Source organism: Carassius carassius, chromosome 14, assembly GCF_963082965.1.
Source record: "Carassius carassius chromosome 14, fCarCar2.1, whole genome shotgun sequence".
In the NCBI taxonomy this organism is placed as follows: domain Eukaryota; kingdom Metazoa; phylum Chordata; class Actinopteri; order Cypriniformes; family Cyprinidae; genus Carassius; species Carassius carassius.
The window spans coordinates 17074787-17096837 of NC_081768.1; the positions used below are offsets into that span (position 1 = coordinate 17074787).

The 22051-nt window shown below is 36.6% G+C and overlaps 2 protein-coding genes and 1 long non-coding RNA gene across 5 annotated transcripts in view; 2 read left to right on the forward strand and 1 right to left on the reverse strand.

Annotated features, from left to right (window-relative positions):
* The window catches only part of LOC132157207 (uncharacterized), a 212484-nt gene that overhangs the window by 23662 nt on the left and 166771 nt on the right, over positions 1–22051 (forward strand). The window lies entirely within an intron of this gene.
* On the forward strand, positions 77–3594 carry commd8 (COMM domain containing 8). 2 transcript variants are annotated; one of them, XM_059566424.1, is made up of 6 exons: positions 82–228; positions 998–1099; positions 1203–1358; positions 1455–1607; positions 1738–1893; positions 3208–3594. In XM_059566424.1, exons 1-6 carry the CDS (start codon positions 184–186, stop codon positions 3229–3231), a joined length of 636 nt encoding a protein of 211 aa, XP_059422407.1. In that variant the 5' UTR covers positions 82–183; the 3' UTR covers positions 3232–3594. The 2 variants fall into 2 exon arrangements, with proteins under 2 accessions (XP_059422409.1, XP_059422407.1); XM_059566426.1 differs by lacking the exon at positions 998–1099 and having other exon boundaries at positions 77–228.
* The window catches only part of gabrb1 (gamma-aminobutyric acid type A receptor subunit beta1), a 30601-nt gene continuing 14576 nt past the window's right edge, over positions 6027–22051 (reverse strand). For both annotated transcript variants that reach the window (XM_059566422.1, XM_059566421.1), the window contains 6 exons: positions 18379–18599; positions 14511–14593; positions 9538–9672; positions 8604–8756; positions 8232–8482; positions 6027–6949 (listed from right to left, as the gene is read on the reverse strand). In XM_059566422.1, the coding sequence (XP_059422405.1) occupies positions 6602–6949; positions 8232–8482; positions 8604–8756; positions 9538–9672; positions 14511–14593; positions 18379–18584 (1176 nt within the window). In that variant the 5' untranslated portion in view covers positions 18585–18599 and the 3' untranslated portion in view covers positions 6027–6601. The remainder of the gene's footprint in view (positions 6950–8231; positions 8483–8603; positions 8757–9537; positions 9673–14510; positions 14594–18378; positions 18600–22051) is intronic.

Genomic DNA, 22051 nt, shown 5'->3' on the forward strand with positions numbered 1-22051 from the left:
TACATGTAATTAACCTGTAAATTTGTTCATTAATAAATCCAAACCATAGATACGTATCTTATGTCAATGATCCCAACAGTGTGCAGCCGACCTATGCAGCCGACTTCCTGAAGACAAAGATGAAGTCACGTGACGCTCGATCAGCTGACATCATTAACGCTGAGGAAGACGACTGACAGCATTATGATAAAATTTCTCGAAAAACTACCATCTGAAGAATGTCCTAAAGTAAGTCACAGCAGTGTCCTACATATAATACTATTTAGCAAATAATATGCACAAATAGATGCAGTCATTCTGTTCTCACGTCAGTTTGAGAACAGCCATGCTGCTCGTAATAATAATGCGTTTTACTCATGAAATTATTGTTTATTTTAAACCGTTTAACTGGTGAAAAACACATTTAAATTTAAACCAGATACTGTCATTAAGATGTGTAGTTCATTTCTGACTTGTGGATTATTATATACCTAAACCAATTTGAAGTCATAATTGTACACAAAAAAAGATAAATGTCGTTTAAAATTGCGTTAAATCTGTAAAATATTATTGAAATGTTTAAAGCAGACCTAAGTTAATGAAAAAAATATGAGGTTTTGTAATATGCATTGGCCATATCAAGCAATAAACATTGTGGCCGAGTTTAGTATTTTTAATTGTATATTTACTGGAGAACTAGAAATTAATATTATATACAATTATGCAACTTGGCATTTGAAATTCAATATTTATGAGCTTCAACAAAACTTTTAGCATTATTGTATATTACCAAACCTACGATACAGTTATTAGTAACGGTATATGATTTAATACATTCTTTGACAGTACAAATCAAAAATGGGCAAAAGTCATCACACTGTACAACACTGACAGTGGCGTGACTTGTAGCCAAATATGGTAACTCATAGTCAGAATTTGTGCTCTGCATTTCAGCCATCCAAGTGCGCATGCACACACAGACAGCAGTAAGTAGTGAACACACAACCATAATTTAAAGCAGGTGAATGAACAGCACTCTCTTCCACCATCATTATTACCCACAACCGAGGTGCTCTTGAGGCTCCTGCATGCCACAGCAAAAGTTTGCCCACTGCTCCAGGTGTGTTCACTACTCACTTCTGTGTGTGAGCACTTGAATGGGAGGACAAATTCCAAGTATAGATTACCACGTCACATACTTCAACTCTATTTTGTATTGTCAGCTCATACACAGGGTGGTGGATGGGGTGTGCGGCCGAAGTGATCCAAGGCGAACAGATTACGGTGAACGGTGGAGTCTGAAAGAATGGGTGGAGTTAATGAACACTCTCTCCTCTTTTATCCGCTTTGCTGTAGGAAGGGGCTGTTCAGATCAAGAGGCAAGTAGATGAATCTGACCAGACATGTCTGTGTTCAAGCAGATTTAGTGGTTGGCAAAACACGAGTAACTGATTATTTTGCACACACGTCTGAAGATCCAGGAGCTGCTGAGTGATTTGGACAAGGCACATGCTGAGGCTGTTCTCCAGTGTGTGCGCTCCAGGTCTGATGAGATCAGACATGCTTTGGTGGACAGAACCAATGGCATCTCAAGCACACAGCTTCAAGACTTCAACTGGCAGTTAAAGGTGCACCAAACACACACACACACACACACACACATATATATATACATACACGCATGCATTATTAATCAGAGTGATAAGATCATCTATTGCTTTCTTACTTCCTCTTCCCTTTCCTTCTGTCTCACTCTAGCTGGCATTATCCAGCGACAAGCTGTCAGCTTTAAACACGCCTTTGTTAAATCTCAGTCTGGACCTGAAGGAGAATGGAATTCCGAGAACAGTGAATATAGAAATGAACAAAGAGGAGCTGCAGTCTCTCATCAGTGCACTAGAGGCTGCTAATAAGGTAATGTTTCCAGGAATAGTTCACCCATAAATTAATATTTACTCACCCTCAGGCCATCCAAGGTGTAGATGAGTTTGTTTGTTAATCAAAACAGCTTTGGAGAAATTTAGCATTACATCATTTGCTCATTAGTAGATCCTTTGCAGTGAATGGGTGCCGTTTGAACAAGAGTTCAAACAGCTGATAAAACATCACAAATAATCCATAAGAAATCTCTAATCTTCAATTTGTGAAAATCAGTTTGTAATCAACTAATTCAATTCAAGTTTATTTGTATAGCGCTTTTTACAAATCGGTACAAAGCAACTTTACAGAAAATTATGTTTCTACAATATTTAGTAGTAATCCATAACTAAGCCATTTTTATCTTCAAACCATTGCTTTTGATGGAGTCCTCATGACATACAGCCAAGTATGGTGACCCATACTCAGAATTCGTGCTCTGGATTTAACCCATCCAAAGTGCACACACACAGCAGTGAACACACACACACTGTGAACACACACCCGGAGCAGTGGGCAGCCATTTATGCTGCGGCGCCCGGGGAGTAGTTGGGCCTTCAGTGCCTTGCTCAAGGGCATCTGGCTCAAGCACTGTTTATAGGTGAAAATAGTTCTTAGCAAATATGTTGGTCGATTTTGATTATTATGGAATATGGATATAGTCTGGTATTTTGCCTGGAAACCAACATCTTGAAATTAAAAACTCCTTAATGATGGATTTCTTTATTACAAACATGCAGCTTTTTGCTTCACAAGATGTTAAAGGGTTAGTTCACCCAAAAATGAAAATTATGCCATTAATGACTCTGTTGTGAGCGTGTTCACAACACTGCAGTGACGTTGCTGACATGTTATCTTTGTTATTGGGCGCACCAGAAAACATGTCAGCAGTGTCGTGAACGCGCTCACAACAGACCCAGAAGAGAAGACAATGCTGAATAAAGTCGTAATTTTTGGACCAAAATATATTTTCAATGCGTCAAAAAATTCTAACTGACCCTCTGATGTCACATGGACTACTTTGATGACGTTTTTATTATCTTTCTGGACATGGACATTATACCGTACATAGATTTTCAATGGAGGGACAGAAAGCTCTCGGACTAAATCTAAAATACCTTAAACTGTGTTCCGAAGATGAACAGAGGTCTTACAGGTTTGACATAATGACATTTTCATTTTTGGGTGAACTAACCCTTTAAGGACTGAAGATAATTTTTTCTCAGGTAAAATGTTGAAAGGTAATGGCCTGTAAATAGACAATAGTGGAACCTACACTCAACTCTTATGGCATTATGTGTCCTATTTTAGGTTGTGTTGCAGTTGAAATCATGATACCAGCGAAAGATGGTTCTGTGGCATCAATCTTTCATACAGAGGATTTCTAAGGTCTGTATTATGAGACAATGCCTGCATGCGAGTAAACAGAAACCTTATGGACCGAACCGAAAACCTGTCGGTGTCTCTTCTTAGGCGTTCATTAAGGACTGAATATTATTGTTCAAGCTCCATCAGTATGGACCACAGTTGACTTGAAGTTGCCTAAGTAATGGTGGCAGGGTGTATTTTGCACTATGAAAAGCTAAATGTCTGCCACAGATCTTGCTTTCAATTCTCCATGAAATGCAAATGCATTTTAATTTCACACCCCAAAAGGTTGCCTTTCTAAATAAAGTAACGAAAAACATTAAACGTCAACACTTGAGTGTCGAGTGGTTTCTTTTTTTGCTAATGCAAGTCAACATTATGATTAAAATGGAGAAAAAAGGCAGAAAACCCCAGACCTTTTGGCGCGATCATGTGACACCAATCACTGGTAATCCTGATTAATGGGTTTGGTGTGCACATGTTAAAGTGGATTAAATCAAGTAACTTGTATGACTGGAATTTTGTCTTCATTACTGTCAGATCATCTTAATAGGTCCATTCCCTAAAGAGCACAGGGTGATTGGTTTATGAGAACAATTAACCCTTTTCTATTCATTCCCCAGTTAATTCAGTGTCTGTCATTGATTATTAGACTTCCCAGCTCACAATAACATCAATGCCATGTGGTAATGCAACAAAAATGCAATCGGGTACAAAAATCAGCTCTTCACACTATGCTTGGTGAGATATTTTATTTGAATTCATTCAAAATGTCTATGATTTAAAAAAAAGTATCATTAAGAACAACTGTTGTTGCGGTTCTAGGCTTAAATACATGGATACAAACATCCTGTCTCATACAGTAACAGTAAATTCTCCTTCAACACACTCCACATCTGCACGGAAGTGCACTGGCAGATAGCATGAGTGCAATTACTGAAATCATACACCGTTAATAGGATACTGTTTTTAAAAATACTTTTGCCTTTTTTTCTTTTTCTTTTTTGGCATTTGTTGTTGTAGGTATCTCAAGCCATAACACCATGTATGAATGACAGCTGGCCTATCGAAAGTTAAATATAACTTCACTTTTATGTGAACATGTTTGTGTATTCATGCTGATTATGGCTGGAGCGTGTGAATATGCTTTGTTTATACATTGCCAGTCTTTGATAAGCATTAATGGAGAATTACGTAAAGTTAATTCACTCCTGGACAATAAACTGAGCAGCTCATGTCCCAGTCAGATTGTCACTGAAACAAAAAGAGTGTAGCAATGCAAGCAATTTATTTACATGCCAAATGCATTTTATGTATTTCTAATATAATACGGAATATTAATGCAGGGCACTGGAAAAGCCCTTGAAAGTACCTTTATTTTTAATTATGTGTGGCACCCTTAAGTAATATTTGTTCTATAGAAAAGTGGAAATCCATTCAGAATATTTCTACTCTGCTGTTGTATGTTAAACCCTGTAAAATACGTTTTTTTGTTGTTGTTTGTTTTTTCTTAAAAGGCACAAGTTCGGCCATAAAGAAGAAGAATCTAATTTGTTTTTAAGACCTATTAGCCATTTTGGTGAGCTTGGATAATTAATAACTCACAGTGAATAGCAGTTTAAAGCTAAATGCAAATGTGAAAGTTAAATACTGTGAAGTCAATTCCTAGATAAATAGTTATAACTACATCCCTAAAATAATGTCCATATCTAAAATCATAGCTACATGATTGCAATAATGTTAGGAATGCTGATTCAAATACTGAACAATAGGAAATAATACATCACTTTCCTAAAACCCTTTTTGTCATTTAACCTCTTGCTAATGAATCTGGATTTTATATTTTGGGCTTTACAGTATAAAAGTCAACTGCTGCCATGAATGAAATCCTGCATGGATTTGTTGGTTTATAAAAAAAAGTAGAGAAAAACATAATGACATCAATTATCTTTCAATACCTGATATGTTTTAATGTACACATTTTCATACTGTGAGGACTTGAAACTCGTATCCTGCTTGTCATCATGTGTCGTCATGCTGATGTAAGAACATCATTTCCTCGCAGACTGACTACATTTGATAATAGAGAACAAGTGTGTTGCATATAGACAGATAATCTTAACCAAGCCCTATAAATGCTGTAACCCAAACGATGAGCTCTTTTGCTCATTTCTTGGTAGCAGAGTTGCTAAAGTCTTACTAAGATGAACAGGTTTAATGTACAGTATGTGATGTGTCTAAACTGAGGCAGTAGGTCTTGATTTTAAAGGAATGTTCCGGGTTTTCGTTCAAGTTAAGCTTCAACAACTGACTATAAAATTACTTTTAAGGGATTACTATTAGAGGTAAATGAACTTCTTCTCTTCAGTTCGTATAAAAGTATATGATACTGTACATTTAGTCTTGCAGGTGGAGCTTAAACTATGTAAGCAGAGTACAACTGTTACATCAATTTCAGGTATCAATTTCAGGTGTCCGTGAGCATATTATCCGTATTTATGTCATGTCATTCCAATGTGAATAACTTACATTATGTGGTATTATTATTTCAGTTGTCTGGCACATGTACTTCCATTGTAGGTGTCTTACTGTAACCCCATTTAAATACTAATACCACAAATATCAAACAGAATTAGGCTGACACTTTTACTAATCTTACTAATCTTTTGCCAGGGTCATACTGACCTCAAACAGAAACAAATTCACTATACTAAATAACTATTTTTAGCTTTAAAAAAAAAAAAAAACCTAAATTGTTGTAAAACAAAGTGATACATCTTTAATAAAATCTACTGGGTATAAAAAGTACCAGACAAAAGTCATTTGTAATTCCTTTCCCAATTGTAATGATTTATTAAAACCTGAGCAATTAGTTAAAAGTATTTTCTGTTGTAATTAAATTCATACCACAATACAGCTTGTAATAAACCAAGGACATCCCTTTAAGACCTTCAGGCCTCCAATATATGCAAGATGGATGATGAAAACATCAAACTTCTGAATGCTGTTTTTAAGATTTAAGCCTGTCTACAGCTTCAGTTCAGTCATCTCTAAAGAAAAGCCTTTTTCTCCCCATTCTGAAGCTATACTTTCTGCAGTTAGTGAAAATGGTCCTACAGAAGCAAAGGGCAAAAATTGTAACTAATATTTGTGACGTAATCTACAATTAACAGTTTTAAAAGTTGGGCAGTCGTTTTAGGTTATTTTGTCTTATTTAAAAATTATAACGTAGATTTATATTATATATTCTTAATAATTTACAGAGAAGACAGGCAAAACCACAAGGAGGGTAAGAGAGCCTGATGTGTGAATGGCTGGGTCGAGTCAGTGCTGCTCCCTAGTGGACATAATACAACCAGTATACTAAGTTAAAGAAGGTGTAGGTGATGGGAAAGATGACACGTGACCACTTGTCGATGGCGTTTACGTCTGTCAGGTTGGGAATCTTCACCTTTAGCTGAGCGGCTCGCCTCTTCAGATGACTCTTTTTTTGTGCCATCGGCCTCTCGACAGAGGCAGTGGGCCGGCCATAGAGGTCCCGACCTGTAAGGGGCTTACGGTATTGGATGCTGGCACTATCATATGAGAACATGGTGTTCCTCGGGTCCCCAAGAGCACCTAACATATCTGCCCCGCTAAGGCGCAGGTCAAGGTTTGTTAGAGGAATGTTTCCATGGACATCAACCTTTAATGGAAAAGAAGAGTATATAAGCAAAGAAAAGAGGTAAGCTTTAGTGTTTCTTCTCACAAAAAGGTTTATACATAAAACCAACAACAACTCCAAACAGTGTAATGAAAAAATTAATTGGTGCAATTTGAAGTAAATGTAAAACACGTTAAAGGGTCAAAGTCCCACCTAGGGATGCACAGATACCATTTTTCAGAACCGAAACGATCTGTTCCAATACAGTACTGTTGTTTTTTAATCAGCGTATATATGTATATATATGTATATGTTATAGTGTATATGTTAACCTGTTCATCACTGTTTTGTGTGTTAAACACAATCTACTAAATATAGACTACTTAATTTTAATAGGAAAAATAACAAATGAAAAATATACAATCAAAATCTATGACAAAAATACTATTATAAACTAGGTAAGTGTATAATTCAGCAGCAAAAGTTGTTCTACAAAAATCATGAGTGCACAATAATTTTATAAAATCTAAACATTTAGTGATATAACACTATTTAATGGGGAACAAATATAAGTGAATAAGCATGGGACTAAATCTGCTAAAACTGACAGTAGATAACATTGATTGCTCTTTGTAATGTTCTAAAATACATTCATAAAAAAACAAGTAAATATATTTATTTATAATATACTATAAATTAAAAAGACACTTATTTTAAATGTATAGCACAGTAATGGAGGTGGCAACATATGATAGGACAGAATAAGAAAGGCTGTTAGTAATCTTTAACTACACAAAAGTACTTTAATACGAAAGGCTCCAATAATACAAAGTGGCACAAATTGCTTACAGTATGTGTATCCCGTGCTCAGAATGCACACAATGCACAGCGCTCTGCATAGACAAGTTCAAAGCACAAAGAGAAGAGATGTTGATGCATAGTATATTATATCTGTGTGATAGTTTATTAAGCATTTTCTTTTAACAGTTTTAAACTTAAAGTTACTGTGCACTCTTGGAAAGTGTTTCACTGTTTTGACCTTCGTAACTGAACGTGACAAGTTTACATGAACTTGACATCTTTGGATATTTAACTGTACCTAACATTGAACTACGGAATAGCTGGAACATATAGTGCACAAGAACTTTGTGGGGCTTTATTTTATTTTTTATTTTTTTCGTGGGGCTTATCAATAACAGAATACTAAATGCAGAATATGGTATTTGGTTCGGTCTCCTCTGACTGATACCCGATCCGGCAGAAAATGCCAGTCTCGTAGCCATTTCCGATACTGAGTATTGGATCGGTGCATCCCTAGACCCACCTGAACTTTGTTACTCTCCAAGCGACTCTTCTCATTGTTGCTTTTTGCAGTTTTTTCTGACACTTTCTTCTGCAAGTTTGGACCACGGCCAAAGAATATGTAGTTGACAAAGGCATACTCGAGCAAGGCCAGGAACACAAAGACAAAGCAGCCCATCAGATAGATGTCTATGGCCTTCACATAAGGGATCTTGGGCAAAGTCTCCCTTAGATGAGTGTTGATTGTGGTCATAGTCAGAACGGTGGTGATTCCTAAAGAGAGTCAGTATTGCAATGTTTGAAAATGCTTATTTAGAAAACTAGTCGACATCAAAAAGTAAATTTAAGAAGTGAAGAGAAAGTGCAACGAAAGTGTCCTCACACAAACACACACCTAGTGCAACTCTTGCAGCGGAAGCATCATAGTTGATCCAGAAAGAGACCCAGGACAGGATGGTGATCAATGTTGAGGGCATGTAGGTCTGCAGGATGAAATATCCTATGTTTCTCTTCAGTTTAAAACTGAGAGACAGACGAGGATATGACCCTGAAAGTAAGAAATGAAAGTACTGTCAGTGTAGTACACAAAAAAAAACATTCAGATGAGAAACCCTACCATAAACTAGCATTCAAAGAGTCAGTAAGATATTTAAATCATCTCTTATACTCGACAAAGTACTTATTGATCGAAATACAGTAATACTGTGAAATATCATTACTATTAAGCATCTGTTTACTATTTGAATATATTTTAAAATGAAATGTATTCCTGTGATGCCAAAGCTGAATTTTCAGCAGCCGATACTCCAGTCTTCAAAGTCACATGATCCTTCAGAAATTATTAAGATATGCTGATTTGATGCTTAATACTTTTATGGAAACAATGATATCTTTTTTCAGGATTCTTTCATGAATAGAAAGTTAAAAAGAACAGTATTTATTTAAAACAGAAAACATTTATAACGTATTTTCTATAACTTTTGATCAATTTTATTGTATCCTTGCTGAATAAAATAATTTCTTTAAAAAAAAAAAAACAGTATACTCCGGATACATTGTGGTTGGTCATTTTACATTTTAGATTCCTGTCTAACTTGGCAGGTCTTCACAAGAACAAGCTGCATGTTGGTCCAGACTTTATGTATCATGTCCTTAATATCAGAACAGCATTACAACTACACACATTTATATTTCTTTCTCTGCTTACAAATTAAAAACAACTTTTTGAACTGACATGAACCGAAGGTAATCCTGGCATAAAGTAGAGGGCTGACTCATCTTGAAAGAAAGTCTATTCATCGAATGAACATGCAGGGAGCGCACTGTACCTGTGGCAAACACCGCTTTCTTAGACAGTGTTTTATAATCAATAATAGAGAATTGTGGCAGCTCAATGTTGTCCACCCCCGTCACTGAACTTCCTCCCTGCCAGTAGAATTCAATGTCATCTGTGGTGTAGCCATCTGAGAGACGAAAGAGGGACAGAAACATTCAGAAAAACAGAGTCACAAAACAGAATGGGAAAAGCTGCCTCTCCCATGCCCACAGTCTGTGTCAGTGGAGTAAATCAGCATGTGATTACAGTGACAACACTTCTGTTAGATGTCTGGTCCAGATCTAACTGACAAGATTGTCCCTGCAGACTCTCTGTGCTTATCTCCAAGAGAGTACACAGTACTGTAGAGCATTAAAGCTTAATAAGAGGATGAAGTCTTGTGATATTCAATTCTCCTTGTTCTTCATTAAAGGGGTCATCTGATGCAAAATTAACTTTACAAGTTGGCTGTACATAAATGTGTGTTGGAAGTGTGTGTACAAATCCACCCTATAATGATAAAAATCCACCCCCAGTGTTTAATTAATTTATTTTTTAATTTCTCAAAAGCAGGCTGTTCTGAAATTCCTGTCAGAATGATGTAGTTCTGCACAGGCCCCTCCCACGATAGTTGATTGCCTAGGCCGTCTTACCTTACATCCGCCCTGAGTGAGCTGAGATCTGTCCGCCATTGTGTCAACTCTGGTGCAGGGCATGACAATAATGTCTCAGATTAAGCGATTGAGATGATTTGTTGTTGGATGCAATAATGAACATAGCAGTCGTCATTTACCCCTGACATCTGAGCCATGAAGTGGATTAACATTACTTTCGTTTTTGAAGGGGATGTGCCGATCACCTATCTGCCTAAATGTGTTTAAGTTCGCACAAATTATCTGTGATCCAGCTTCATCTACAGAAGAAGTAGGTATAATGTTTTTTTTTGAATGAATCTTTGTAAATTGCTTTTCCTAATAATGTATTAGTTAACCAGTTTCACGGCTGAAGTTTATAGTCTATTCGTCACTCCATGAAAGAGAGGGGTGGAGTCAGCAGAGGTCATTAGCAGTGGATTCATAATTCCAGTCCTTGCGCCCCCCAGCTCTGCATACTTTGCATGTTTCTCTGTAAACACACCTAATTCAGATAATCAGCTCGTTACATAGTGTCTATTCTTCCCGCTCTGCAATGCTCTCTGATTTTTTTCTGTCATTTGAAGTCCTCTCCTCTTTAATGTTTGAAACTGAGATTTAAATGAGAGAATTAAATGTCACTGTTTTCTACAAATAGGGTGACCCATGACTGCCTTAAAACGATTGTTAGCCTGTTAACTGTACCAAAATAACAGTGTTGAATTGATGCATAATGGAAATAGATATTCAATTCACTTGTAGTAAAAATACTGTATTTAAATATTAAGTCCAACAACAAAACTGTCTCGGTTACGTATTCCCTGAAGGGGGTTCCCAGAGATGTCACCTCAGTGACCGATGAATTGCGATATCGCTTCGATAGACCAGTCTACTTCGAGTGTAAATTTAATTATTTTTACGGGATGTGATGTCTCCATTCCCTCCTTCAGGGAACGAGGGTTACTACATGTAACCGAGACGTTCCCTTTCAGTCGGTCACTCTCAACTTCATATCGGTGACCGATGAATTGGGATTCCTACTAAAACGCCACGGGTGCTGCCCCTTCCAGTGGCCTGTGCGAGCCTCCTGCGCCCCTATTAGGTGTAGACCGGGACTTGGAACAAGTAGTTTCACTCACCATTGTCAAAGCACTACCTGTCAAAGCACAGGGAAAATGTACCCGTTCCGCTTGGAACAGGGACACTGCGGAAGCCCCATCCTTCCCGAAGGAGTTTTCAGAATGTCCGTTTAGCTGTATATGGAGAAATTTGAGGTGATTAAAACCCTCTTTGGAAGGCAGAAGTCTGCCGGGGAAACACGAGCTCTAAGGCTATACCGTGGACTGTAGACATACGAGTACCGCTTAGGTCTCAATATGGAACCCAGCCTTCAATGGTTCTCATGGATTCATCATGAAGGCCTGGTGCCAGATGTTCCACCACAGCCAGCTGCCTAGGGTGATGGAGGATCTCAACAGAGTCTACAGTACAGACACTCTGGAGCAGTTTTAGCAAGCCGACACTAACCAAGGCCTCTCAGTGCCACTACCCGTTTGAGGTGAGAACACAGGAGGATACCGGCTCTACACGAAGGCTATAGAACCTAGCGAACGTGTTAGGGGTCACCCAGCCTGCAGCTCTACAAATATCTGTCAGCGAGGCGCCACGAGCCAGCACCCAGGAGGATGCAACACTTCTAGTTGAGTGAGCTCGCAACCTGAATCGGCAGGGCACACCCTGTGCCTGATAAGCCAGGGTTATGGCATCCACAATCCAGTGGACCATCCTCTGCTTAGAGATGACATTCCCCTTCTGCCAGCCTCCATAACAGACAAAGAGCTGATCTGAGGTCCTGAAGCTTTGTGTCCGGTCTACGTAGCATCTCAATGCTCGGACGGGACAGAGCAAAGCCAGGGCTGGATCTGCCTCCTCCAGCGGCAGTGCTTGCAGGTTCACCACTTGGTCTTTGAAGGATGTAGTGGGAACCCTGGGCACGTAGCCAGGCCGTGGCCTCAGGATTAGCTGGGAGTTAGCCAGCCCAACTCTAGGCAGGAATTGTCTACCGAAAATGCATGCAGGTCCCCTACCCTCTTGATGGAGGCCAGCACAAGCAGGAGCAGAGTTTTCAATGAAATAAACTTTAGCTCAACTGAATTCAAAGGCTCAAATGGGCCCTGCTGTAGTGATTTTAGCACTAGAGTCAGATCCCATAAATAAATAAATAAATTCACATGAAATGAACAAAATATTTTGAGAAATGTCTGTTTTGTTTTGTCTATACAAGTGAAGTCACTGGTAATATCATTTTTAATAAATATTTTAATGGTCCTTATTTTCAAACAACATGAGGGGGAGAAAATGACAGAATTTTCATTTTTGGGTGAACTATCTCTTTAACAACACCCTACTTGTGGCAAGTATTATTGCCTACTTTACAGTGAGTCTGTTTTTGCCTTGTCCCATGGATGATGTGTATGTCATGAAGGTGGCATGGTTTATATCTGCTGTGATGTTGTGGTTTCTCCTTCATGCTGTGATATACATCTCAGAGCTCTGACATGACAGCAGCCTCACAGGGCTACAGCTGTCTGCCCAAAAGAGCAGAAACCCAATTACAAACACTGTCTGTCAAACCGAGAGAGACAAAGTGTAAAAGAGATGGAGTAGAGGAGATGAAAGAGAGAAAAAAGAAAGAGTGATAGAGTAAGACAGTCACAGAGAATAAGAAAGATAAAACAGAGAGATTAGTCAACACAGCCAGATTCTCTGCAGATGTTTTTCATGATAAATGAGATGCTGCATTGCATACAAGCATTGTGATTACACAACTATTTTGCCGCATTGCAACTGTTGCTTGCAATTGCATGCAATAAAGGCATTTCAACATCTTTATGTAATACTTTCAGTGAAAACTGGACTATCGTGTTGGTAGGATCTAGGATGTATTACTTGTGTATTGTATAAAAAAAAATTCTACATTTATTCTTTATTATATACAATATTTTAGTGCAGTTAATTAAAAAGAATAATGTGAGGCAATTTTCCTACCTAAGGAGCAATACAAGCTTGAATTACTATATTTACCTCAGGATGCCTGAGGACATGTTCATATTATTAGTAACAGCAAGTTGGAACACAAGCAACAGAGTGCAGGAAACACTCAATGCTTAAGACGTGTGTGTCTTCAAAATGCATAAGATGCTGAAAAAGCTGTGATGCAAAAGCTAAATGTACATAATAAAAAAAAAAGAAACAGAGTACAACAATACAACAAATATAGAATACAACAACGTCCTGTGTGAATGGCCCTCAAGTCTGCTCTGGGGTGTGTTTCCCATACAACAGGTGTAAATTTGATGCTTAACCACCATAGTACTATATATCTTTGGAAAAATTAACTATTCATTCATGTTTCAAAAACTGTAGTAAATGTCATACAAAGTGCTGGGTAGCAACTAATTACATGTAATCTGGATTAAATAATCAGATTAAAAAATGTAAGTACTTGTAATTAGAGTATATTACATTTTAAAATTCTCATAATCAGATTACAGTTACTTTTTTATGGATTACATGATTACATATTCCCACAATGCCAGTAAATTTTTCAGAATTTTCTTTTTTTTCTAATTATTTTTTCCCTCTTTTAAATTTCCATTTCTAAAGAAAGAAAGAAAGAAAGATTTCTAGGAATCCTTTCTCTTTGCTTTTTTATATCAATATGTAACGTTTAATGGTATGTCTGGTCTTTGGTCTGATTTTAAGACACTTTGCACTTTTGTCACTTTTGCATATGGAAAATAAAAAATATATATTTTTGATAGACCTTTTTTGGTATGATTGGATTTTTCCAGTGTGCGGACAATAAATAAATGTACAATAGTGAGTAGGTAAACATTGTCCTATAAAAAGTAACATTATCCTTATTTCTGCATAATTTCTCCCTCAATAAAGCATTTAACTCTGAATTTATGACTCCCCCCCCCCCCCCCATTAACTGTCTTGAAGTAATTAAAGCTAAGGAGAAATATCTGAGCACAGTGTGTGATGTTGTTAAAATCTCTTCTGAAGCTTCAAAGGAGACCATTGTGAGAGTAATCACAGGTCACATAGCTGTAGTTCCAAACACACAACTTTGCGACACTGTTTGTGAATGTTCCTTGGAACTATGGAACTAACAGATTCAAAAGCCACTTTTTGTCAATTTGATGTGTTCATCAGGTACAAAACTATAATTAATTTGAATTATCTTCATATGGGGTTTTTCAGTTATTACTGATATAAGTGATAAATTGAGATTACGCCAACTGAGTTACTAATGGTTGTTTAAGATTAAACCACAAAAAGCACTTACAACTTTCAATCTCCAGCGTGCAGTTCTGCTCATCCAGCGGGTATCTGCGCAAATCCATAATACAAGCAGCTGTGGTAGTTATCCTACAGATATGAGGTCAAAATCAACACACAACACAGTAATATTATAATCAAGCAGTTGCTTACTGGATCTACAGGAGGCAAGTCTAATATTTAAGCTGTACATTACAGAGCAGATGGTGTTACAGCCACCTGCATTCACCTGTAAAGAGATTTATGTTCAAAGCATTGGCTGCTCAGGAAAGCTTTGCAGAACTTTAACTCATGCTGAACTAATATTGATTTGACAAGCACGTGTACTTCTTCATATAACAAAATAACAAGTGTAATCATCTCCCAATCAACCCACGTTAAAAGGAATAGATGCAAGTACTTGGCTAATAATACAGACTAATAAATGCTTATAGTTTATTCACATGAAGTCACTGAAATGTTCTCACACAAGCTCCTGGATAAACTGTGTTCCTTATATCACTCTCATGTTTCATCCCTCTTTATTCCTCTCCTGTGTAATGGCTTTAACGCCGTCTCAGTCATGTCTGCAGCCCCTCTTTGAAATGCCTCTGGCTGGATCTTAATTACGCTGAGCTTTAATTAACACAGAAACACATGCTGTGGCCTTTCAGTGCATGACTGCTGCCCTTTTAGACAACTTATGATGGAATTGCTTCTTCGTTCTGCAGTCCTGGATGAGTTTTGGTATAAAGCACTTTTTCCTTACAAACACAGTGATAAATACAAGTTTCCTTTCCACCTCTACAAAAACACACTTTATTTTTACCTTATTATACTGTATTCTTTTTCTGAGGGGCAGACACATGGTTATCTAATCAGTTTTCACATATATTTATAGGCACACTCATAGGTGCACACTGTATAGAGCAGCACATGTCCATACCCCTCAGGCATAGTACATTAGATATAAATTATACAGTTTTGAGCAAGATGGAGAGAGATGGAATATCGGCCAGACAAAACCATATATAGCTATATAAATAAATATGTTGGGAAAGCTTTCCCTCTCTAGAAAGACATGAATCTTGACTTGAATTAATCAATATTTTAATATTGTTCAAGTAATTAATCAATATTTTATGTTTTGACATTTTAATAGTGTATATTCAAAGTTAATTGCCTTCTAGAGAATTTTTTTAAATACCAGAACTGATACACTTTTTTATTTTTACATCGCAGTAATATACAGGTGCATCTCAATAAATTAGAATGTTGTGGAACAGTTCATTTATTTCAGTAATTCAACTCAAATTGTGAAACATGTGTATTAAATAAATCCATTGCACACAGACTGAAGTAATCTTTGGTTATTTTAATTTTGATGATTTTGGCTCACTTTTAACAAAACCCACCAAATCACTATCTCAACAAATTAGAATACGGTGACATGCCAATCAGCTAATCAACTCAAAACACCTGCAAAGGTTTCCTGAGCCTTCAAAAGGGTCTCTCAGTTTGGTTCACTAGGCTACACAATCATGGGGAAGACTGCTGATCTGATAGTCCAGAAGACAATCATTGATACTCTTCACAAGGAGGGTAAGCCACAAACATTCATTGCCAAAGAAGCTGGCTGTTCACAGAGTGCTGTATTCAAGCATGTTAACAGAAAGTTGAGTGGAAGGAAAAAGTGTGGAAGAAAGAGATGCACAACCAACCGAGAAACCGCAGCTTTATGAGGATTGTTAAGCAAAATTGATTCAAGATTTTGAGTGAACTTCACAAGGAATGGACTGAGGCTGGGGTCAAGGCATCAAGAGCAACCACACACCGACATGTCAAAGAATTTGCTGAACCACAGACAATGTCAGAGGTGTCTTACATGGTGTCTAAGCAGAAGAAGAACTGGACTGTTGCCCAGTGGTCCAAAGTCCTCTTTTCAGATGAGAGCAAGTTTTGTATTTCATTTGGAAACCAAGATCCTAGAGTCTGGAGGAAGGGTGGAGAAGCTCATAGCCCAAGTTACTTGAAGTCCAGTGTTAAGTTTCCACAGTCTGTGATGATTTGGGGTGAAGTGTCATCTGCTGTTGTTGGTCCATTGTGTTTTTTGAAAACCAAAGTCACTGCACCCATTTACCAAGGAATTTTGGAGCACTTCATGCTTCCTTCTGCTGACCAGCTTTTTGAAGATGCTGATTTCATTTTCCAGCAGGATTTAGCACCTGCCCACACTGCTAAAACCACCAAAGGTTGGTTAAATTACCATGGTGTTGTGTTGCTTGACTGGCCAGCAAACTCACCAGACCTGAATCCCAAAGAGAATCTACGGGGTATTGTCAAGAGGAAAATGAGAAACAGGAGACCAAAAAATGCAGATGAGCTGAAGGCCACTGTCAAACAAACCTTGGCTTCCATACCACCTCAGCAGTGCCACAAACTGATCAGCTCCATGCCACACTGAACTGAGGCAGTAATTAAAGCAAAAGGAGCCACTACCAAGTATTGAGTAAATGTACAGTAAATGAACATACTTTCCAGAAGGCCAACAATTCACAAAAAATGTTTTTTTTAATTGGTCTTATGAAGTATTGTAATTTGTTGAGATTGTGAATTGGTGGGTTTTTGATAAATGTGAGCCAAAACCATCACAATTAAAAGAACCAAAGGCTTAAACTACTTCAGTCTGTGTGCATTAAATTTATTTAATTCACGAGTTTCACCATTTGAGTTAAATTACTGAAATAAATGAACTTTTCCACGACATTCTAATTAAAAAATGTAAAAAAAAAAATCTTATTTTTACCATAAATCTAACAAAATGTAGAGAAACTTTGTTTAATGTTTACAAATATATAAATATATATCAGATTTTTTACAAAAAAGTTAATACTAGAATATTAGAATGATTTTTGAAGGATGTGACAATGAAGACTGCTGAAAATTTAGCTTTGCCATTACAGAAATAAATTACATTTTAAAATATAAAGAAAACAGTAAATAATATTTAACACTATTATTGTAATATTGTTTTTACTATATTTTCAGACTAATATTTTAACAACATTAATACTCCCAAACTTTAGAACAATAGTACATATAATTTATTCATGATTTACATTTTCTGTTCTCTTACAAATTTTTTAGATTTATAACTATCTGAGAAATTATTTGCTCCATAGATCAAATCTAGGGTTCAGAATCAGACTTTGCTCTGTTAATTGCTGACATCTATCTTAAGGATAAAATACACTCCACAACTTTTAAAATCAGAACAGAATCTAAAACATTGGGCATCATACACTTACCAACTTTGTAATATATTTGGAATCTTCCGACTGGATGGAATCATAGTCTGAAGCTGAATAATCAGAGTCTTTGACCATCACATTACACAATTTTCTATGAATTCTATCAACTCTTATCTGCAGACTGGCTTGACTTTTGGCAACTAGCGTCAACTTATCCAAGCTGTATCACATAGCGTATTCCAGGCTTTAGACAAAAAAGATTTGTGGTTCCATGAGCAAAGATGGAAGATTTTTTAATTGTTTTCTTCCAGAAGGTTTCTGCAACTGCCATTGAGATAAATAGGATGTTAACAGAGTAGCCTGGTTCAACCAGGACAAAGACAGGCTCATCTTTCTTTGGTGAAAAGAACCTATATTCCCTGACTGAGACAGGATACACATCTCTCACTGGGCTTTAGATTCGAAAAAGCACCATCAGGACAGCCAAGGGAATAGGGTCAGCTAAAAATACAGCATACACATGCAGACAGAGATAAATGTAAAGATGTACACACACAAAAGAACCAAACATTAACCTAATGCATGAGAAAAAGAAGAAGTGACACACAAAAATACAGCATAAAAAAGATGCACAAACTTACTGACCTGAGGCCGTAGAGCACAGTCCCATCAGGATGAAGGCGAATCATGCGGTTCTTCACTGTGACCCCATGGACAAAAGATTTCTTGTCATTTATAAAGTAAGTATCAGGCACCCAGAGTTGATCAGCCACTCGGTTATCCAAAGTTAGATTGAGAGGAATCCCTGTGTAGGACAGGCACTTATCACGCCAGGACTGCTGGAAATACATGGTGATGGTATAGTCCTGAAAAACACACAAAAAAAATTTCATTTTATCAGTTCCAAAGTATTGGACACTTTGCCAGATTGTCACTGCGTTAGATACAATATATTAAAACAAGTGACAATTACTGCAAAGAAAGACAGCATAAGCACATATTTCAAATAAAACATATTTGGTTTCAAATGATACAATTTTAAATTTACAGTTCAAAATGAAGACAAAAAGTATTCAGACTTTTTTTGGATGTCAAGAGCATCACTGCCTTCAAGTATACATGGAAAACTTGGACCTCCAAGTCTGGCATTTATTATTACAAGAAGTTATGCATTCAAGTTGGACACATAACAAGGAAATAGCATAAAAACTAGATAATTATATTGTAAAAAAATCACATCAACGGCATACCAATGACGGATTATACATTTTATAATTTAAAAGAATATACTCATGCATGAAAGGGCAAATGGGCAAAATCAGCAAATAAAATGAAATGAATAAAAGGAAAGAACATCAAACAGGTCGAAGAAAGATGGAGTGTGTTTGGATATATCCTCTTGACTCTGTTACTACTCTCAGGAGATGTACATCTAAATCTGGGACCGACTAAACCTCACTTGAATGCACCAGTGGCACTTACTACGGATGGTGCACCTCAACAAGTGAAGGGCGATTGCCTCACTGGAGTGTTGCAGAGAAATCAGGATTTTTAATGTGTCTAAATCCTGGGCCGACGATAGCCAATAATTGATGAGTAGAGATGGGTATTATGTTTAATATTCATATTAAACATTCTGTGTACTGATTAGTTATCTTATAACTTTGATATTGAATATGTAGCTTTAGATGTTTCTCTTTCACCACAAAGGTATTTCATAAATATAGCAGTTTAACAGCCACCTTTGGCAAAAAAAAAAAAAAAAATATGATAAATTATATAAGTTGCTTAAATTATGTGATTTTACTAAAGAAGTTATTCTGTTTGGAGACTTAAATATAAATTGGTTAGATAAAATGGGAAGGAAGAAACTGAAAAATATAACTAGTAACTTTGAACTGAAGCAGCTTGTAAATGGACCCACAACAATAAGATCATCTGAAACACAAATTGATTTAAATTTTACAAATAAACCTGATCACGTAGTTAAGACTTTTAATATTATTTCAGGATTGCCAGATCATAATTTAACTTTGGTTGTAAGAAAATTGACAAAGAAGATGTTTAACCATCAGACTATAAATGGAAAAACATGGATTTTAGAATACCAAAGTGATTTGAGTCATTTAAAAAGGGCATAGAAGATATAAAGTGGGAAGAACATTTTTCTCAAAATTGTGTTTAAAGGGATACAAATGTTCTAATGAATGTTTTTCAAACTACTGTGAATAGTTTTAAGAGACAAGTTAAAAGCAGACCAAGGAAGAAAAATTGCTTACCTTGCTTACCTCATCAAACAAAGAGATAATGAATTGAAACAGTTTCTAAAATCTAAGATGGAATGTGAGATGTGTAATTTTAATAAATTAATAAATAGAGTAATAAGCCAGATTAGAAAAGCAAGAACAATTCTATAATAGAATTCTAAACTGATATGGAAAAATCTGAGAAATTTCACAGTAAAATATAAAAAATCTGAGTTGGATGAATTAGCGACCATGCTATTTGTCTGGATAATCCATGTATTGCATTGATGGATAGTGTCTTGTCCAAGTTTATTCTTACCAGGTGTCAAATAGAGAACGGGAAGGAAGAAATTGAATTCTATCAATTATTCTATTGATAGAATAATTAGTTCACTTGAAAATTCAACAGCTAAAGATAAATATGAATTTGATACTATTTTTTTTAACTCATAAAGAATTATTTACCAGACCTCTAACATAGATGATTAAATTATTGATAACACAAGGAATTTCTCCCTCTGCATGGAAATTTGGAGTAATTAACCCTCTTCATATATCTGGAATATAAACATATATGCTTAAAAAAATTCTAACTGACCCTCTGATGTCACATGGGCTACTTTGATGATGTTTTTATTACCTTTTTGGACATGGACAGTATAACGTGAAAAAAATGTGCAGAAGTATGTACTTATGAAAATAAAAATGCTAAATGAAAATTGTGTGGATTTCCAGTTGTTTTAAGAGTGAAAGCATGTGCATGATTATTAGCATATGCAAACAAAGTACGTACATCACAAACTAAAATGCATCACTGCTATGCATCTCGTCCCCCATTTCATCTGCATTTGTTATCTCAGGGAGGACATCTGCATCCTTTTTCTGACATATTTAAGTGGATGTCAACCACCTCGAGACTAAGCTTCCCTTCCCCTCAGCCAAGACCACACTAACCCAGTTTTCTCAGCTGAAGGTCACACAGCCACTGCCTCCAGATGTGTAAAAACACAAAGCATCATCCAACATGACAAGCTCTCCTCTGCAGATAAAACAACACAATTATAACAACTGCGTGGCCCTGGTGCTTCATGCTCCACAATAACATAAAGATGCTTTGCATTCATAAATGTTTTGAGGTCAAGTTAATCAAGTCTGTGAAATCACCAACTTAAATTAAACTAAATGAGATCCCGTTCCAACAGAACATCCATATTTCAGACACTGCTCTGCTCTCAGTAACTGCCACTTACATGACTGTGCACTTCATTTAGGTTTGCTCTGAAAAGGAAAGAGCCTCTTAAGATCCCAAATGCATTGGGACAAAATGTATAGTCAAAGGTTAGGCTGAAAATCGCAGCCACATTTGCACAGAGGCTTCTGCTTAAACTCCATCTACCAGTTGCCAAGTTTTTCAGCTGAATAAGTGGTGAAACAAATTAAGTTGAGATCCCATTAAACCAACATGAGAAATGAGAGTGAAGGTTAAACAGACAGAGTGGATTTTCCCTGTCTCTCACAGACATTTACAAACCCCTATAAAACAATCACAGCATCAGTCTGTGTCTGTTTTAAGACACATTTAGACTGACAGGCAGATAAAACTTATGGAGCTAAAGCAGTTCAGAATCAAAGTACTTTATGCATCTTTAAAAAACCAACACTGATATAGGGAAAAAAGATAACAATAACTTCTGACTGCATTAAATTAGAACTAATTACTGTAGACCAGAGGTTCCTAAACTTTCTTGTCAAGACGCAAAATATTCACTTTAACATTATATTGATTTAACATCAAATTTGATAAACCTTGCATTCCAGGAGATAAAATACAAATTTTTTTGGCAGGGTTCCCTTGGTTAAATTCGCATTTTAGGGGCTAAATATCTATTGGGCCGGTTTTGTTTTGAAAGAGATGCGCATGAAAATCACATTCAATTTTTGCACAGCCCTAATTCACAGTTCTCTGATGATGGTTTATGTTTAAGTGACAGGCAAAGTAACACATATTTGATAATTGTAACTATTTTATTCTACTCTGCAAGTTATAATGCAAATTATTAAATTCTTCTTTT